At 37.5% G+C, this 16,039-nt stretch overlaps 3 protein-coding genes across 9 annotated transcripts; 2 read left to right on the forward strand and 1 right to left on the reverse strand.

The window, feature by feature from the left end:
• Window positions 1–137: 137 nt before the first annotated feature.
• LOC125192474 (heat stress transcription factor A-4c-like) lies at window positions 138–2,886 on the forward strand. 2 transcript variants are annotated; one of them, XR_007171405.2, is made up of 3 exons: window positions 138–878; window positions 1,098–2,114; window positions 2,649–2,886. XR_007171405.2 is itself a non-coding variant. In XM_048090060.2 (2 exons), the coding sequence occupies exons 1-2, from the start codon at window positions 663–665 to the stop codon at window positions 2,031–2,033; spliced, it is 1,152 nt and encodes a 383-aa protein (XP_047946017.1). In that variant the 5' UTR covers window positions 138–662; the 3' UTR covers window positions 2,034–2,374. The 2 variants fall into 2 exon arrangements, 1 of the variants encoding a protein (XP_047946017.1); XM_048090060.2 differs by lacking the exon at window positions 2,649–2,886 and having other exon boundaries at window positions 1,098–2,374.
• Window positions 2,887–3,218: 332 nt separating this feature from the next.
• On the forward strand, window positions 3,219–9,895 carry LOC125193876 (putative sugar phosphate/phosphate translocator At1g06470). Of its 5 annotated transcripts, none has more exons than XM_048091805.2 (13): window positions 3,219–3,362; window positions 3,662–4,284; window positions 4,373–4,539; window positions 5,210–5,295; window positions 5,904–5,953; window positions 6,988–7,055; window positions 7,365–7,465; window positions 7,608–7,620; window positions 7,892–8,076; window positions 8,309–8,395; window positions 8,734–8,828; window positions 9,298–9,452; window positions 9,541–9,895. In XM_048091805.2, the coding sequence occupies exons 2-12, from the start codon at window positions 4,022–4,024 to the stop codon at window positions 9,434–9,436; spliced, it is 1,254 nt and encodes a 417-aa protein (XP_047947762.1). In that variant the 5' UTR covers window positions 3,219–3,362; window positions 3,662–4,021; the 3' UTR covers window positions 9,437–9,452; window positions 9,541–9,895. The 5 variants fall into 5 exon arrangements, 4 of the variants coding, with proteins under 4 accessions (XP_047947762.1, XP_047947764.1, XP_088926044.1 ...); XM_048091807.2 differs by having other exon boundaries at window positions 3,662–4,257; XM_089069918.1 differs by having other exon boundaries at window positions 3,235–3,362; window positions 3,647–4,284.
• An 895-nt stretch (window positions 9,896–10,790) lies between these two features.
• On the reverse strand, window positions 10,791–13,900 carry LOC125193873 (G-type lectin S-receptor-like serine/threonine-protein kinase At4g27290). Of its 2 annotated transcripts, none has more exons than XM_048091802.2 (7): window positions 12,550–13,900; window positions 12,333–12,464; window positions 12,130–12,254; window positions 11,840–12,050; window positions 11,504–11,741; window positions 11,274–11,424; window positions 10,791–11,212 (listed from the first exon to the last, which is right to left on the reverse strand). In XM_048091802.2, exons 1-7 carry the CDS (start codon window positions 13,823–13,825, stop codon window positions 10,895–10,897), a joined length of 2,451 nt encoding a protein of 816 aa, XP_047947759.1. In that variant the 5' UTR covers window positions 13,826–13,900; the 3' UTR covers window positions 10,791–10,894. The 2 variants fall into 2 exon arrangements, with proteins under 2 accessions (XP_047947759.1, XP_047947758.1); XM_048091801.2 differs by having other exon boundaries at window positions 12,130–12,257.
• Between the last annotated feature and the right edge of the window lie 2,139 nt (window positions 13,901–16,039).

Here is a 16,039-nt window from a genome sequence, read left to right on the forward strand (position 1 = left end):
TTTACCGTTTACCCACCAATGCTGAATTCAACAATCTCTGCTTTTTTCAATAAAAACAAAAATGCTACAAGAATCTTTAGAAAATTCAACTCAATCCCCGTGGCCCATGTAGTTATAATCATTTCCTTGTGGAAGAAACAATCTTAAACAATTTATTACAACTCCCTTTTCCCCAAATTTCGAATAATCTTTTTTCTGCCGGGCTGTTGAAAGTCAATCCCCACACTCCTCAGCCCCTATCGTCAAAGGCTCCAACACCGACGATTATGATTCACTCTGCTTTGTCTACATATATATAGGCTATAGCTCTTTCATTCGGGGTTTATCCAAGAAACCACTGTTTTCTTAACTAGCTGTTGGTTTGTCTGTTTTCAAGATTTTTCACTTGTAATCGATCAACCACGTGTGATAATCAAAAGGGTTTTGAAAAAGTCTGTTCTTTTCTGCTGGATTTTATTGTGTTCTGTTCATCAATCAATCAAGAAAGATTGGTTCTTTGAGTTGAATTTTATGTGGGTATTGATTTGTCTGTTTGTTGAAGTCTAAGTCTTGAATGAGTGAAGGAAATCTGAAGTTGGAAAAAGAAGCATTTATATTGAGCTCTTTGGAAAGATTCAGTCAAGGGTGTCGTGTTTATAGGTTTGTAGTTTTGATCATTAGTGATGGATGGATCAAATGGCAGTTCTTGGTCGCCGGCGCCATTTCTGGTGAAGACTTATGAGATGGTGGATGATCCAATGACAAATTCTGTTGTATCTTGGAGTCTAACTGGCCATAGTTTTGTTGTTTGGAATCCACCTGAGTTTGCTAGAGATTTGCTGCCTAAGTATTTCAAGCACAACAATTTCTCCAGCTTCATTAGGCAATTGAATACATATGTAAGACATTTCTCGCTCTTCGCTTCATTTGTTGTTCCATTAGGCTGTGTGTTGTTTGTGTTGAGTTATTTTGCGTAGAGCTTGTTTGGTTGCTTTGAAGAAAGCAAGTATATGAAACTGATCTGATTGAAGAATGATACAGATTGTAGATTGATTTAGGTAGTTTGATCTAGTTGGATTCTTCACTATATAGGCCTAACATTTTCTTGAAATTTGCAGGGTTTTAGAAAGACTGATCCTGATCAATGGGAGTTTGCAAATGACGAGTTTATCCGAGGGCAGAAACATCTTTTGAAGAATATATACAGGCGAAAGCCGATCCATAGTCATTCAGGTCAAGGAAATGTGGCTCCACTAACTGATTCAGAACGGGAGCATTTTGAGAAAGAGATTCAGCAGCTAAAAGGAGAAAAGGTTATGCTTCAGTCGGAAGTAGAGAGGCGTAGGCACGAGAGTCAAGGATACGAGCATCAGCTCAATTCCTTACGGCAGATATTGCAGAACATTGACCACAGGCAGCGTCAGTTGATGATCAGCCTAGCTCAGCTGTTGGAGAAGCCGAGCACCATGGAACAGCCGGGGTTTCAGAGCAAGAAAAGAAGGTCCACGGCCTTGCATTTCTTGCAAGGCGAAAGCCTAGAAAATTCAGGTGCTTTGTCTCTTCCATTCATGAACTTGGAACAAGTTGAGGAAATAGATTCATCCCTAAATTTTTGGGAGAAGTTCATCCATGGAGTTGAGGCTCCAGCTGAAGGCTTTCATGACTTTAGGCTGCACCCCACGCGTTCGCCTGTCATCACAGCATCATCTGGAGATTCTGATAATGCCTCGCGCGGTTGCCACATGTCAGCATCAACTTCACGAGATTGCAATTCCTCCCCGGAGCTGGCTGCATCCTCGACTTATCTAGGCAGCCCTGAGATATCTTCAATCTGCATTGATCTTGACTCCAGGCTAAAGCCACTAGGGATTGATGTGAACATGAGCCCAACCAAGACTGCTGTTAATCGAATGCCAAAAGATCAAGAGCAGGATGGCGCCATCCCATCTGTGGCAGCTGGTCTAAACGACGTCTTCTGGCAGCAGTTTCTGACCGAGGCTCCTGGTTCTTCTACAGCACAAGAAGTGAAATCAGAGGAAGATTGTGGATCTTGAGAAGCATCCTAGTGATGAGCGAAAGCCAGCTAACTTGAGTGCTGAGGAACAAAGCTGCCACGTGTCATATACTAACTTTAGGTATTATTGCTTGAGTTTGAGGAGGTGTGGTACCTACCTACATATAGATGCATAAATCTCAATATTGATGTTAATTGTTTTGGATTGTTTTCTTATGCTTTTCGTGTCGTTTTGATGGAGAATTCCGGGTCTGATGTGCTTCATTAGATGTAGAAGTGTAAAATCATTGGGGAGCATGCTATTTGTTCTCTCTTTTGGTAGATTCTGTATAACGAAAAAAGTTTTTAATTTTTTTTATGCTTGTCATGATCTTTTACTCATCTTTCGTAGTCTGAATATGGAATCAGAGGTCTAATTATACAATTACAATATGAGAAGTTTCTTGAATTAGATTTTGGTTCATGAAGGGAGTGTAAATTTGTACTCCATATATCTTCTGACTCTTGCCATAATGCAGTTATGTTTTCTGCAATCTGCACATGCTTCTTATTGTCCTCTCAAGTTGTCGATTTCATGGAAAACATGATCTCCCTGCCCTGTTGAGGATTTCACAGTTTCTATACTTGCACTAACTGAACATAATTCCTGATGCAGCAATACTGAGAAGAGCCTTTGCTTGCTAGTGTCTGGTGTTATGTGGAAGACTCGCTGGAACCTAGAGATGACTGCTCCACCGAGCTCTTGGGAGATTTCCAGATATTGGCTCTCATGATTAGTGCATAATTCTTTTTTTTTGCTGGAATTTCAGGGTTATTTTTTAAAGATTAACATTTTGACATGAAGTTTATGATGGAATGAAATAATTTATACTCGTGGAATAATTTAATCCAAATTTGAAGTTGTGGCTTGTGTGTAATGAAAATGATACGGACGGAAAGGCGAAACCATCGGCTGCAATCGATAACATGGATGCATGAGAAACGCATTGAACCATTGAATGCATTTCATATTTATGTACAAATTCTCAAAAAATAAATAGCGCACATAGGTTTTCATGAAAAAAGTATGCCTTTCGGTTATAGAAATCAAATAAGTAGAAAACATGAGTGACCAATGTAGTAATTGCTCATACTCATTAATGAAATATAATCGATAAAAAATTATTGGAATTTTGGGACCAGAAATTAGTTAACACAATAGATTATAATAATCAAAATATTGGGATTTGGAACCGGAATTAGTTGACGGTTAAACCAACGACAGAATTCACATGATGACAAAGCATTCGGCAGCAACTAATTCACACAAAATCAAGAAAACAAGGGATTCACTATTTTGTGCATGAATCAGGAAGAATTCATGTCTTCGGTAAATTCCCTTCTCCCTCTTAATCACAAATTTATCTTTGCATGACGCAATTTTCCGTTTCGCATGGATCTCCGTTTCTGTAATTATCTTATACAGAATTTGCATTTTCCACGGTACGAATGTTAAATTTTTACCTTTTTGCCTTCATTTCATAATTGTTAATGCGTTTCGTATTTTGTTCAATGCAACATCCAATTTAGGGCATTATTTTCCGGGTTTTAATTGGTGGAATCTAGTTTTATTTTTTGCATTTGATCCACTGGAACACAGCTGAATTTTTCTAGGCCTTTTTTGTGTAGTAATATATATAGGTCTGAGATCAAATGAGCTGAGATTTCTGTGGGCAAGCAAGTTGGAGCTGGTTCGAATTGGGGCTTCCCTTTTTGTCTTTGTTTTTTTCGAAAAATTCATCTTCAAAAGTAGCCTCCAACGGATACTTTTGTGCAAGCCATCACATAGAATTCAGTAAAAGGGTTGAGAAAAGGGAGGTGACAGTTTGATGCATAAAGTTGGTGTGAATAATCACATGGTCAGCTCAATTAGATGAGGATGTATCTTAATAGGAGATTGGTTGTGGGTTGCCCGTGGTTCATCAACATGGTTCAGAGAAGGAAATCTTAAGAGTGTTACAGATTCTGTGGAAGTAACTTCAACCAAGAATGGAGCTTGGTGATGTGCATAATCGATCTCCCAGCAGTGGTGATGGACACAATAGGTCACCCTTTGGTAGTGATTTACACGATATTGAAAATGGTCACACGGTCAATAGAAGACTACATACAAATAGCGACAACAGCCTAAATCACGTGGACTACCATAGCCTGTCAAAGAGAGATACAGAGAACCCGGTTTCTGTTTCTGATGTGGTGAAAACTTTGTTTCTAATACTGGCCTGGTACGCAATCAGTACATTCTTGACACTGTAAGTTTTTTCATTCTGAATCAGTCACTTCATAGACTCTGCAGATTATTATGTTTTGTTATTTATTGTAATTCTTGTTCGTGAACAGGTACAATAAGACGTTATTAGGGGATGATTTGGGGAAATTCCCTGCGCCACTGTTGATGAACACCATTCACTTTGTCATGCAAGCAGCTCTCTCAACGGCCATTACCTGGTTTTGGCCTGAAAGGTTTCACTCCTCTGTTATGTCTTGGAGTGATTATTTTGCAAGAGGTAGGGAGTCTTGTGACATTCACCAACTTTTATGTTCACAGAATCTACACATATGCATTCACTATTTGTTAGCATCATGGAGACTCTCATAGTTCTACTATCATTTATATGGAAAAGTTCCGAATTGCCAATGTTTTTGTAGCTGTGTTTCATATATTCTGTTCATGTTTAACGAAATCTTTTATGTTCCATCATTTTTTCTAACTACTGGACACATTAGCAATGAAATGTATGGACCTAATCCAGCTCAACTGTTTTTCATCTTGTCAATTTTATTGTAGTTCACCCTTTCTTGAGGCTACTTCTTTTAAATGTCCCACTGCTCTTACTGGTTATTAGTTTGGGCCTAACTAGCTGAGAGGAAACTTTTTCCGGCCCTTTCATTTTCAATCTTAATCGGAATATTTGGTTTGTAACAACAAAATATTAGTATTACTTACTTCGTCCACCACCAATTTGCCACCTTTTGACCGGCAAGGATTTTAATAATTTAGTTGACGTAGTTGGTAAAACGTGACGTGAATGAAATAAGGACTTAGCTGGTAAAAAAGTGCTGTGAGTGGGTTTTGTTGGATGGAGGGAGTATTTTTTTTTTCTTATCCTATTGAATTTGCTCGTATAATTAACTTATTTAACAACTAATGCTACAGATGGCCTTTGCATTTCACAGTTGTACCAACAGCCCTCAGCACTGCAATGGATGTTAATCTGAGCAATGCATCCCTGGTTTTCATTTCCGTCACATTTGCCACAATGGTTGGTTATTCTTCTTCAACTGTTTCTTATTGACTTGTGCGTTAGCTATTTGATATTGTTAATTGTGAAATATCTCTGAGGTTTAGAACCGAGGCCTTGTGAATTTGCTATGTCCAATCTTGGTTCAAATATTGTAAATCTAAGTGTGTAAGTAAGGAAATGAAATTTGGGAACAATAGAAAAGTTAAGCGGACAATATCCAAGAAAGACATTTGATATATCCATGACTAAGTTACAGTACTAGAATTTTACTAAAAGAACACTAAAAGGATGAAGAAGGATGTTAAATATCAGATCTGGCTGTCCCAAAGAGACTGAAATGACTCCGAAAACTGTACAAGTATGTTCCATATAATCTTACCATTCAATTTGGAGGCTACTACTTTTTTATGTAAACAATATTATGTAATGTTTATGTCGCTATCTTTTTTCCTGAAGTCCATGCTTTCTCTTCTTTTTGTTACTCAATTAGTCTTGCCATTTTGATTTAATGGACTGTGGCCTTAGTCTCTGACTTAGTAACTACAAGAACTATTCTGTTTTGTCACCGTGTTCTTTATACTATCTCTTGAGCCGTAGATGACTAAATCAGCTACTTTTGTTTGCAGTGTAAATCAGCATCGCCGGTATTTCTCCTAGTTTTTGCCTTTGCTTTCAGGTATCTTCAAATAAATAGTACTTTGCATTGCAATTCAAAAGAGGACTGTTTTATATTCCTTCCGTCCCACAAGAGTGTGCTCATTCCTTTTTTTAGAAACCACCCGTTATATTTTTATTCCATCTTTTCACCTTATTTACTTACAACAAAACAAAGGATGGCCCACACCCTTTATCCTTCAACAACAATAACAAAAGGGACCCTTTCTCCACTCAACCAACACTACCCAACTTTTATTAAAACCCGCTCCCATTAAGAGTGAGCACCTTATGAGACGGAGGGTGAAGTGTTCATTATAACTAAAATAAGCCATACTCTCTGCAGTGTACACCTATTTTCAGTGCTTAAAAGATTGTTATGTATCAAGCTAAACTAGAACTGGTTTGGTGAGGCACGAAGAAGTGAGAGAAGTGTTAAGTATCATGAAGTCTTTTGAAAATGTTGATTTTGAAAAAAGCTGGAATGTAAATTTCTGGTAAAAAAGTACTCCCTCCGTTATGAGATTCCCTCATAGTTGAGGCGAAACTTTTCGGCACAGAGTTTAAGAAAGCAATGTTTAATGTGTTAAGTAGATAGATAAAAAAGTAAGAGAGAGAATAGAGTAGAAAGTGAATAAAGTAGAGAGAATAAAGTAAGAGTGAGAAAAAGTGTTAATTATTACATATGGAAATGACTCAACTATGAGGGAACTTCCCAAAATGGAAAAATGACTCAACTATGAGGGAACGGAGGGAGTAAGAATATATACTATGCTTGAGTTAAGCTTTAATAAATATCAGAAATGAGAGTGCCTGAATGACTGAACAAGACACACACATTGAGTTATTCTTAACTATGAAGAAGGTCCTGACTCCAGCCTTACTTTCAAAAAGATAACCAGGTCCTTTGTCAAACTCAATATATACAAAGTAGTAGTACTATATATTTTCCAATGCATATACTCTATGTAATTCACTTGAGTAAATGTTTTTACATATATATGTATATATTAGATTCTTTAACCTTGTTGCTGACTCGATCAATGTTCTGTGAAGATTGGAGTCTCCAAGCGTGAAACTGTTTGGCATAATGTTTGTCATTTCTGTTGGGATACTATTAACAGGCAAGTAGTTTACTCTTTATCCCTACAGGTGAATATGTGCATCTTGGTTGGAAGATTCTGTTGAATATTGGAAAATATGTTCTAAAATGTGCAGTAGACATAAATCCAAGCACGTGCTATACATCAACAGAGGATGAAGATTCAAAATTATCCACCCAAATTGGTGGAAAATCTTAATAGGGAGTCTAAAATCAACAAAAAACAGCTCAATAATGAAAAATATAAATGCAATTAAAACTGATGAAGCTAATCCATGATGAATCTCTTAATTTAGTTTTTACATTTGATTTGTTTTGTTCCATACTGCAGTTGCTAAGGAGACAGAATTTGATTTTTGGGGTTTTGTATTTGTGATGCTTGCTGCTGTCATGTCAGGGTTCCGATGGACAATGACACAGATTCTTCTCCAGGTACAAGAACAGTGCATTGCTACTCCTGTCATATTTTTTTTCCAAACTTAATTTTGCTCTTATACATTTAATAGTAAATACTTGATTTTTTTTCTTGGCTCGTCTCAATTGGATGATGTGCTGATATCAAAACAACCTGAAGAAAGAATCATATGGTGAGTGTCATTTGAAGCCAGGGTTTTTACCTCAAAATTCTATCTATATAGTAGCTATAAACTTCCATAGAATAATAGAATGTAAGAGATGCATTCTATGTCCTCCCAAAGAAATTGATTAAGGTTTTACAAATTAGGACTAAGCTCTAGTTTTAAAGCTTAATAGCTTAATTTGTGTTTACTTACATCAACACTAATTTATCTTTTAGCTTATTACTTGTCCAACTCATTTCGACATATTTGGATGATTCCTTCCCTCCTCTTACTTCAGGCCTTAAAAATCCTCTTACTTTGATGAGCTACGTGACACCAATTATGGCAATTGGAACTGGTCTGCTTTCTCTATTGCTGGATCCTTGGCAAGATTTCAGAGAGAGCAATTACTTCAACAGCTCGTGGAATATTGTCAAAAGTTGTTTGCTGATGCTGTTTGGCGGAACACTGGCTTTTTTCATGGTAGGATCTATGGTTTAATAGCTTGATCTGGTGCCCCGGGGTTCATGTTGGTTTTTGGTTTGTCTCTTCAGATCTGTTGATATTTTGATATGTCAAACAACTGAGAAATCCTGTTTTTTCTCCATGATGAATACAATTAAAGAACAACAGAACTAAAAGTTGATTTGAAACCTTTAACTTTTCTTGTTCTGCTGTTCTTATAGCTTGATTTGATTTCTTTCTTTAATTGCAGGTATTGACGGAATATATTCTCATCTCAGTGACTAGTGCAGTAACAGTGACAGTAGCAGGGGTTGTGAAGGAAGCTGTTACTATTTTGGTAAGATAGCAAATATATATGCGGCTTAACTTCAAGAACATGCTAATGTTTATATGACAATCATTATAACAATATAGCCTTTCCCTGTATAGTGCAGTATCTAGAGGATATATCAGTTGCATAATTGATGAGATAAGTGGGTTAAAATTATTGACTTGGTCCGTCTGTCAGTTTGCACAATCCAAACTGTAGTTTGAATCGTAGCTATTGTAATCATCCTATTTGGGATTAACAGTATCTGAGGCCCTTTCCATATGTTGGTTGCCAAGACTTCTTAAATACTATTGCTTCATTGAGTAAATTAAATGTCCTTTAGTAACCTTTGATATTTCTTTTAGGTGGCTGTGTTCTATTTTCATGATGAATTCACATGGTTGAAAGGGTATGGCCTCACAACAATCATGTTTGGTGTCAGCTTATTCAACTGGTACAAGTAAGCAAGCAAGCTTAACTTTATTCACTAAACTATTCAATAAAAAACATGTGTATGCTTAATTTGGCTCTGATAGCAAACTTTTGGGAAACAGATCACTTTTTCAAACATCGTGGTGTATAGCAAGGTCTGATAATCATAGTTTGAAAGATTGGTGTCATGATATACTTTAGAAGTTGTCTATCATAGGAAATGAACAATTTTATAGAACAGGTTTCTAGGTGGCTTTCTGTTTTGATATACTGGAGTATATTATACTAGTATTACTCATTCCTCACGAGTTCAGGTTAATTAGATGATCGGTGATGACAGTGCCCATTCAAATATAGCTTTCCCACATATTTGGCATAATGTTCATATAACCTGATTATGCCATTATTAGCTTCACATTAGATCTTTAACTTAATCAGTAGGTAGAATTGTTGCAGTGCAAAATCCGCGCTTAACAGTCTAGTTTCAAAAATTTCAGATACCAGAAGTTGCACAAGAGCAAGAGGCATGGTGGTTCGCCAACAGATGGTTCGACATCCAAGTATACTATCATTGAGGACGTGGATGAAGAAGAAAGCAGCCCTCTTACAAGCCCAAGTTCACATTCTGACGAATAAATTCACGACTAAGCCAGTGAGTTCTCATCCAGGCATGTTAATGATATTCATTAGGTCACAAATTATTTCACCTCAGACTAAACTTTGTTCTTCATTTTACACAGCAACACGAATTCCATTTCGGCAGTAGGTTTTACCTAAATGGGAAGCTGGCAATTGCGTCTGGCAACAGGTACAAGGAAATGTGGCGTCATTTAGATTGTTGAGTTGAGTGAGCATGTTTTGATACCTAGAGATCATGTTTGGATGCTCTGCGTTGTTCTTGTGTTTAGAAGCTGCTGACTAGTTTTGGCAACATGGATAGCTGGTTAAGTTGTTGAAAGGATGGATGAAACAATGTGAGTACACAATGTTGCCAGTTTTGTCTGAGATCCTCACTTTTCTTCACATGGAAATTTCTTAGACTACATGTAATGTAATGTATGGTCAACAACAGATACACTTCATCTTTTTTTGGAACTATGATCTCTTTCTACACTGTTGAAGAAATCTACGTGATATATCAGCTATTTGATTTAGAGTAAAAAATTAAATTATTTAGCTACTGCAACGTAATAGATTATCAATAATTAATTTTAATTATTTTTGGCCAGTTTTATGATTTCGCACGAAAATGCCCAGATTTTTGATCTACATTTCACCATTTGTATCTCATTTTGTACTTTCTCCACATTCTCATCGCAAGAAACAATTTCACAAATTTTATTTTTTTGAATAAGTTTCTTTGGTGCATATGGTTAGAAATTGTACACATGATTCTAATTTGAATGCATACCAAAGATAAGTGTCCAATGCCGAGTATCAGACACTCATTATTTTGCTACGCATAAAATGACCAATCCATCCGGACTCTATTCAGTCATGGGCCTGGATTGAGTCAGGCCCCGTCGAGCCTGGGCTAAACTGAGTTGGATTGATCTACTTGACAACTCTACTAGTTGGTAACAAGCAAAATAAGTCAAATGAGAAACCTTAGTTATTTTCGACTGAGGCGACTCGGTTAGGACGAGTCCATGCGGCCACCTAACTAGGTCTCATAATCGTGAATTAGGAAAAAACTAAATTAAACCTATTTTATTATAAAATGAGCTAAAAAAGCTTGACTTGTGTTGCGAACGTCTCCACGATCTGAGTTTGTGTGTTAACGAGTGTTTTAATCTTTTTTTATTCAAACAGGTCGCCATGATCTGATTGTGTCTGTTAACGTGTTTATTTTTATAATTAATACAGATCTCCACTCCAGGATCCGATTTTATGCGTTATCGTGTGCTTTTATTTTTTTCTATTACAACAAATTTTATAAAGTCAAATATCAATGTTACGTTGTTTACTATGCGGTTTTGAAACTGCGCCGTCAAATGGACAAGGAGTTAATTGGGAACCTCAGTCAAAGCTTGTTGTTTATTTGCTATAGAAAACACCAATTTTTTAAAGCAAATCAGTTTCAACTCTCAACAACTATCTGCCTTCTACTTCAGTAATAGTCATGGAAGAAGCACTTCTACTTCTACCTTCCTCACTTCCAGATGTATTCCTCTCCGAGAAACTAGGGCTCGTGTTCAAGAAAAACCCAGGTTTCTTCGGCTCGGCCAAAACTGTATCCTCACAGCTCAACATGACTACCACAGACGGCATCATCGGCCTCTCCTCTGCTGCGTTCTGAACGCATAATAACCCCACTTGAATGCACCTCTTCACTTGCCATTCCACACAAGAACTAGAATAGCATGGATCCATCAGCTCCAGCTCCCTATTTTCCTTCCAAAGTAGCCATGCCTGTCATCAAACCAATTCTCAGCATTGAGCATATGAAAATCAAAGGGAATCTATATTTCACCTGCTCCAGAAGGTTCTGATAGCAACAAGGATGCTTGAATCCTCTATTCTTTTTCCCACTCACTATCTCCAATATTACTACTCCGAGGCTGAATACATCCGACTTCACAGAGAACTTTCCATCGAAGGCGTACTCTGGAGCCATGTAGCCACTGCAATCAGCTTCCTTTAGCACGAAATTCATTTTTTTTTTTGCATACTATATAAGCTTGTAAATAAAATGGAACTCACTATGTCCCAACGACTCTCTTTGTTCTTGCCATCACTTGATCACCTTCGAACATTCTAGCTAATCCAAAGTCTGAAATCTTCGCATTCAAGTTCTCATCCAACAAGATATTGCTCGTTTTCAGATCCCTGTGGATGATTTTGAGCCTCGAATCATGGTGAAGGTATAGTAGACCTCGCGCAATCCCCATAATAATATCAAACCGCATCTGCCAAGTCAGCACTGCACGGCTGTTCTCATCTGCAATCAGTTAGTGAAGACATTCAGTCTAAGATAAATAGACATACTTTTAGGATTCAATGACAAGGAAAAACAAATAAATAAAAGTTGGAACAAACCAAAAATGAAATAATCCAAGCTTTTGTTGTGCATGTACTCATATATCAACATCTTCTCCTCTCCTTCAACGCAACATCCCAAAATCCTCACAAGGTTTCTGTGTTGGAGTTTAGCAATCAAAATAACTTCATTTTTGAACTCTTGAGGCCCTTGCCCAGAAGCACTCGACATTCTTTTCACTGCGATTGCTAGCTCATCTGACAAGTTTCCCTGAAACACCAAAGAAATAAATAATTTCATTAATCCGAGCAATCCTATCTCTCTGTCCAGCTGAAAGCAGAGCATTTACCTTATAAACAGGACCAAAACCGCCTTCTCCAATCAAATTTTCATCCGAAAAATTGTTAGTAGCTGCTGCAATGGTTTTCGATCCAAACAAAGGTAATTCCAAATCCTCATTCTCATTCTTAAATGCTGCTGCAAGTAGTAAACATACGTTTAAGATTCTTACATAGTTCTTGTATAACTGAAAGGATCACAATAAAACATTACCTCGTCTCCTCCTCCTCCTTAAAATGAAGCCTCCAAAGCACAAGATCAACAAAAGCATCCCTAAACTAGCACCCGTTGCAACAAACACAAGCTTCTTAGAACGTTTCCTATCATTCCAACCTCTCATATTTTCTACAACAAAGAGTAAAGCATTATCATTTCACTAAAACCCCATTCCTGATCTACCAGTCACAAAAACTACATAAAAACCAGTTACCTAGCGTGGTTTTAGGCACGCGAATGTAGATGCTTGGCCCAGTACTAACTTCTCCGGTGAACTCCATGACATCAACCAAGTCCCCGAACCACATCAAACACTCATTCCTCTCATTGCTCAAGCTCAAGTAAGGATCAGCATAAGCCGAGCAGTTGCAGTTTCTCAAGCATTCCTCATGGCAATCACCAATGCTCATGCTATTGTCCACACGAAAACTTAACGTATCGGGGAACTTGACACGATCAACCCTCATGAATCCATCCTCCTTCCGGCAATCCAACGGAGGAATTCTACCACATCCACTCGTCCATGCAGCCGAGCTCCATTCCCTCTCAGATTTAGGCGCGAATCCATTCAAACACTCACACACAGGCGATTTATTAGGTTTACAAACCGTATTAACACCACACCAACCATAATTACTGCAAGTTTCGCTCGGCACAGAGAAAGCAAGGATCCATCCGTCTCTCTCTTCATTCATGATGTAACGCTGGAGCAATCCCGACGGATCCATCACCAGTCTCATGTAAATCGAGCTGTTGTAAGCATCGGAGTAGGAGACTAACCTTCCGTTAACAATTTCAGCACCAAAAGCTGGATCGCGTATGAATGGAAGTCCGGTGAAATTCCGTCCATTCCACGGACCTGTCCGGTACTTCTTCTCCTTCCCCGTGAGAATACTCATTTGAGGCAATCCGTGGTTCTCGATCGTGTAAATGAACTCGCCGAGCGACGGATCGCCGTAGCTTTTCCACGATGTGAGATACTTGTCCAATCCTGCGTCGGAATCGTCCACCATCTTCATCCCCGGAAGCCTGGTGTCGCTAGGGTAATCAAAGCTCGTCCATATGTTGGTGGAATTATCAGCGAGGACGAGGTTTCCGGTGTCGAAGAGGCGGAGAATCGGCCTCGATGCGGCGGGGGTGGAGGAATTGGAAGACCATGCGATTGCACCTTGTGCTGAGGAGAGAATCAGATTGGCGTTTTTGGAGAGAGTTAGAGCTCCGGGTGAGGTGGTGATCGGATTTTGTCTGTTTGCGACCCAAACGACGACGTCCGGTGTAGCTCTGTACCATATCCCCAAAAATTTGGCGGTGGAAGTGGAATTGGCGGGAGTGAAGAATCCTAGCTCGAAAATTTGGGCGGGAGAAGATAGAACTTGAGCGTCCGAGAGAGTTTGGCCGGGAGAGAGTGTAGCAATAGCAGCTGTGGGAGAGGAATTGAAAATGGCGAAGATGGAGAGAGCGGCGCAGAGGATTTGGAAAGACTGCTCCATTTCTCTACTCTCAGAGCGAATTAAGACCTTTTTTTTGTGTGTTTTGCATGAGCTGCAATTGAAACAGAGCCGTCTCTGTCCCCAATATATGCCGTCGCAATTATTGAATATGAATTTCATTAAATAAAGATTTTCTACTTTTCATGGAATTTATTTATCCAATGTCCACAAAAGGAAATCTACTCCGGATAAGCTTTTACTACTAACTTTCATATTCTTTCTTCACCAAATACAGGTAACGATAATTAATAATTATACACTATACTCAAGTTCCACGTGAATTCGTCGTTACTAGTTAGTATATTACTCCCACTATTAATTAACCCAATTTCACTTGATACGACTCCCAATTCCCAATGGTTCGGCTAAAAACTCCCTTATTTCTCCCTAACTCCTGCCACATCAGCGTCACATCAGCACCAAAATTTATCTCCAGTTTTTAGCCAACTTTTAGCCAACTGTTCCAATGGTTTCTCCCTTATTTCTCCCTAACTCAACATTTCATTTTTACATCATTACTAATTTAATTGTTTTATTTTTGTATATAATAAAAGCTAGCTAATTTATAATACAAGACAAATAATAGTAATAAAGTTCGTTGTATTAAACACGAGTAAAAAATTACAACGACGAAAAAAAAAAATAGGGGGGAAATTATTTTAAATTAATTATTAAATTTTAAATTTATAGGGGGGGAATTAAAAAAAAAAAAACTATTTTTATCTCCGGATTATCACCCACAGTGGTCGGCGATAATCCGGCGATAATCCGGGAGTTGGCGTTAATTCAGTAGAATTAACGCTGAATTATCGCCGAATTCTCCCCAACGCCCGGTGATAATCCGGCGATAATCGGCGATTTTTCGCCGGATTTAACGCCGACCCATTGGGAGTGCTTAAGTGTTTATTGCCAAAAAGTAATAGTAAAAAAACAAGTCAATTAATTGGAAATGAATGAAAAAGAAATTACTGTCAATTCAGGGTACGAATGGAATAATTCGAATGTTATAGGAATTTAATACTATGGAGCGTAACTCAAATGGTAAGATCTTTCTTCCTTAATTATTGAATTTTAAGTTCAAGTTTTAATTTTGAGTTTGAGTTGGAGTTATGTCCTATGCATTGCACAAATTGCGACTAAAATAGAAGTAAAAAATCATCAATGATAGAAAATCAATGGGTTCCATCCTAAAATTAATTAGTGATAGGAGAAAAGCCATTAAACTTATATACTGATTCAGTTCTCTCTGTACACCAATGTGAGATAATTTTAATATATTAATTTTTAGTTTCAATTGCCAACAATTAACTTGACCGCAGATGTTATATTGTGACAGAGTTATGTTTTGCTACTCTTATTTGGAAGTCAACATTAAATTGTTTATTGATATACTCCGTATCATTTTCTCAATAAATTGTTGTCTAGGACTCGAGAAACAGTCAAATAATATTTATTGTTTTTTTTTCAGTCAAATTACAACTTAAAAATATTATCTTAGATGATTGAATCCATGCTCAATAAAGGCTACTGCCAACTACATGATGGGTAATAGGATTTTTTTATGATATAATACAAAGTCATTAATGAGAAATAAATTATTGATAACTGTTTTCTTCTTTATCAAATCACGAATGTCTATTTTCTTGAGGAACATAATTGTCCATGCGAAAATTAATATGAATACCATAATTTGAACAGCATTTAAGTTTACTGCCTAGGTATTTGATTTTTCATTTTGTTAGGAAAATTTATCCTAGCCTAATTTGTTCAATAATGTCACAAAACACAGTTCATACATAATCTTTTCAAAATATCAAAATTATAACTCAAAGTCATATACTCGGCACTGAAATCAATGGTAATAAAATGCGAATGAGGAAAATAGGTTGAGTGGAGATTAATTTGAGATTTTTGGATGACGATAGGGGCAGAGATTGAACAACCAAGCCTTAATTACTAAGATTAAAATCATTAAAAAAAACATTAACCAGGGTGCTGAAGCTCCCCTTACTCCATATAATAACTAAGATAGATGTCTAATAACCTTGATGTTTTGATGAAACCCAGCTTTAGCTCAAATGTGTTGGCGCTGACTCTTGGTTTAATGGAGGGCCTACAATATTGTCATGTGTGAACATATCAACAATGACGTCTCCACATTTCCTTGCTTCTCAACGGCTTCATCTGCCAACTAATGTTGAAGTAGTTGCAGCT

This window comes from Salvia hispanica, chromosome 4 (assembly GCF_029641045.1).
Source record: "Salvia hispanica isolate PSC_SH4W2 chromosome 4, Shi_PSC_v1, whole genome shotgun sequence".
Classification (NCBI taxonomy): domain Eukaryota; kingdom Viridiplantae; phylum Streptophyta; class Magnoliopsida; order Lamiales; family Lamiaceae; genus Salvia; species Salvia hispanica.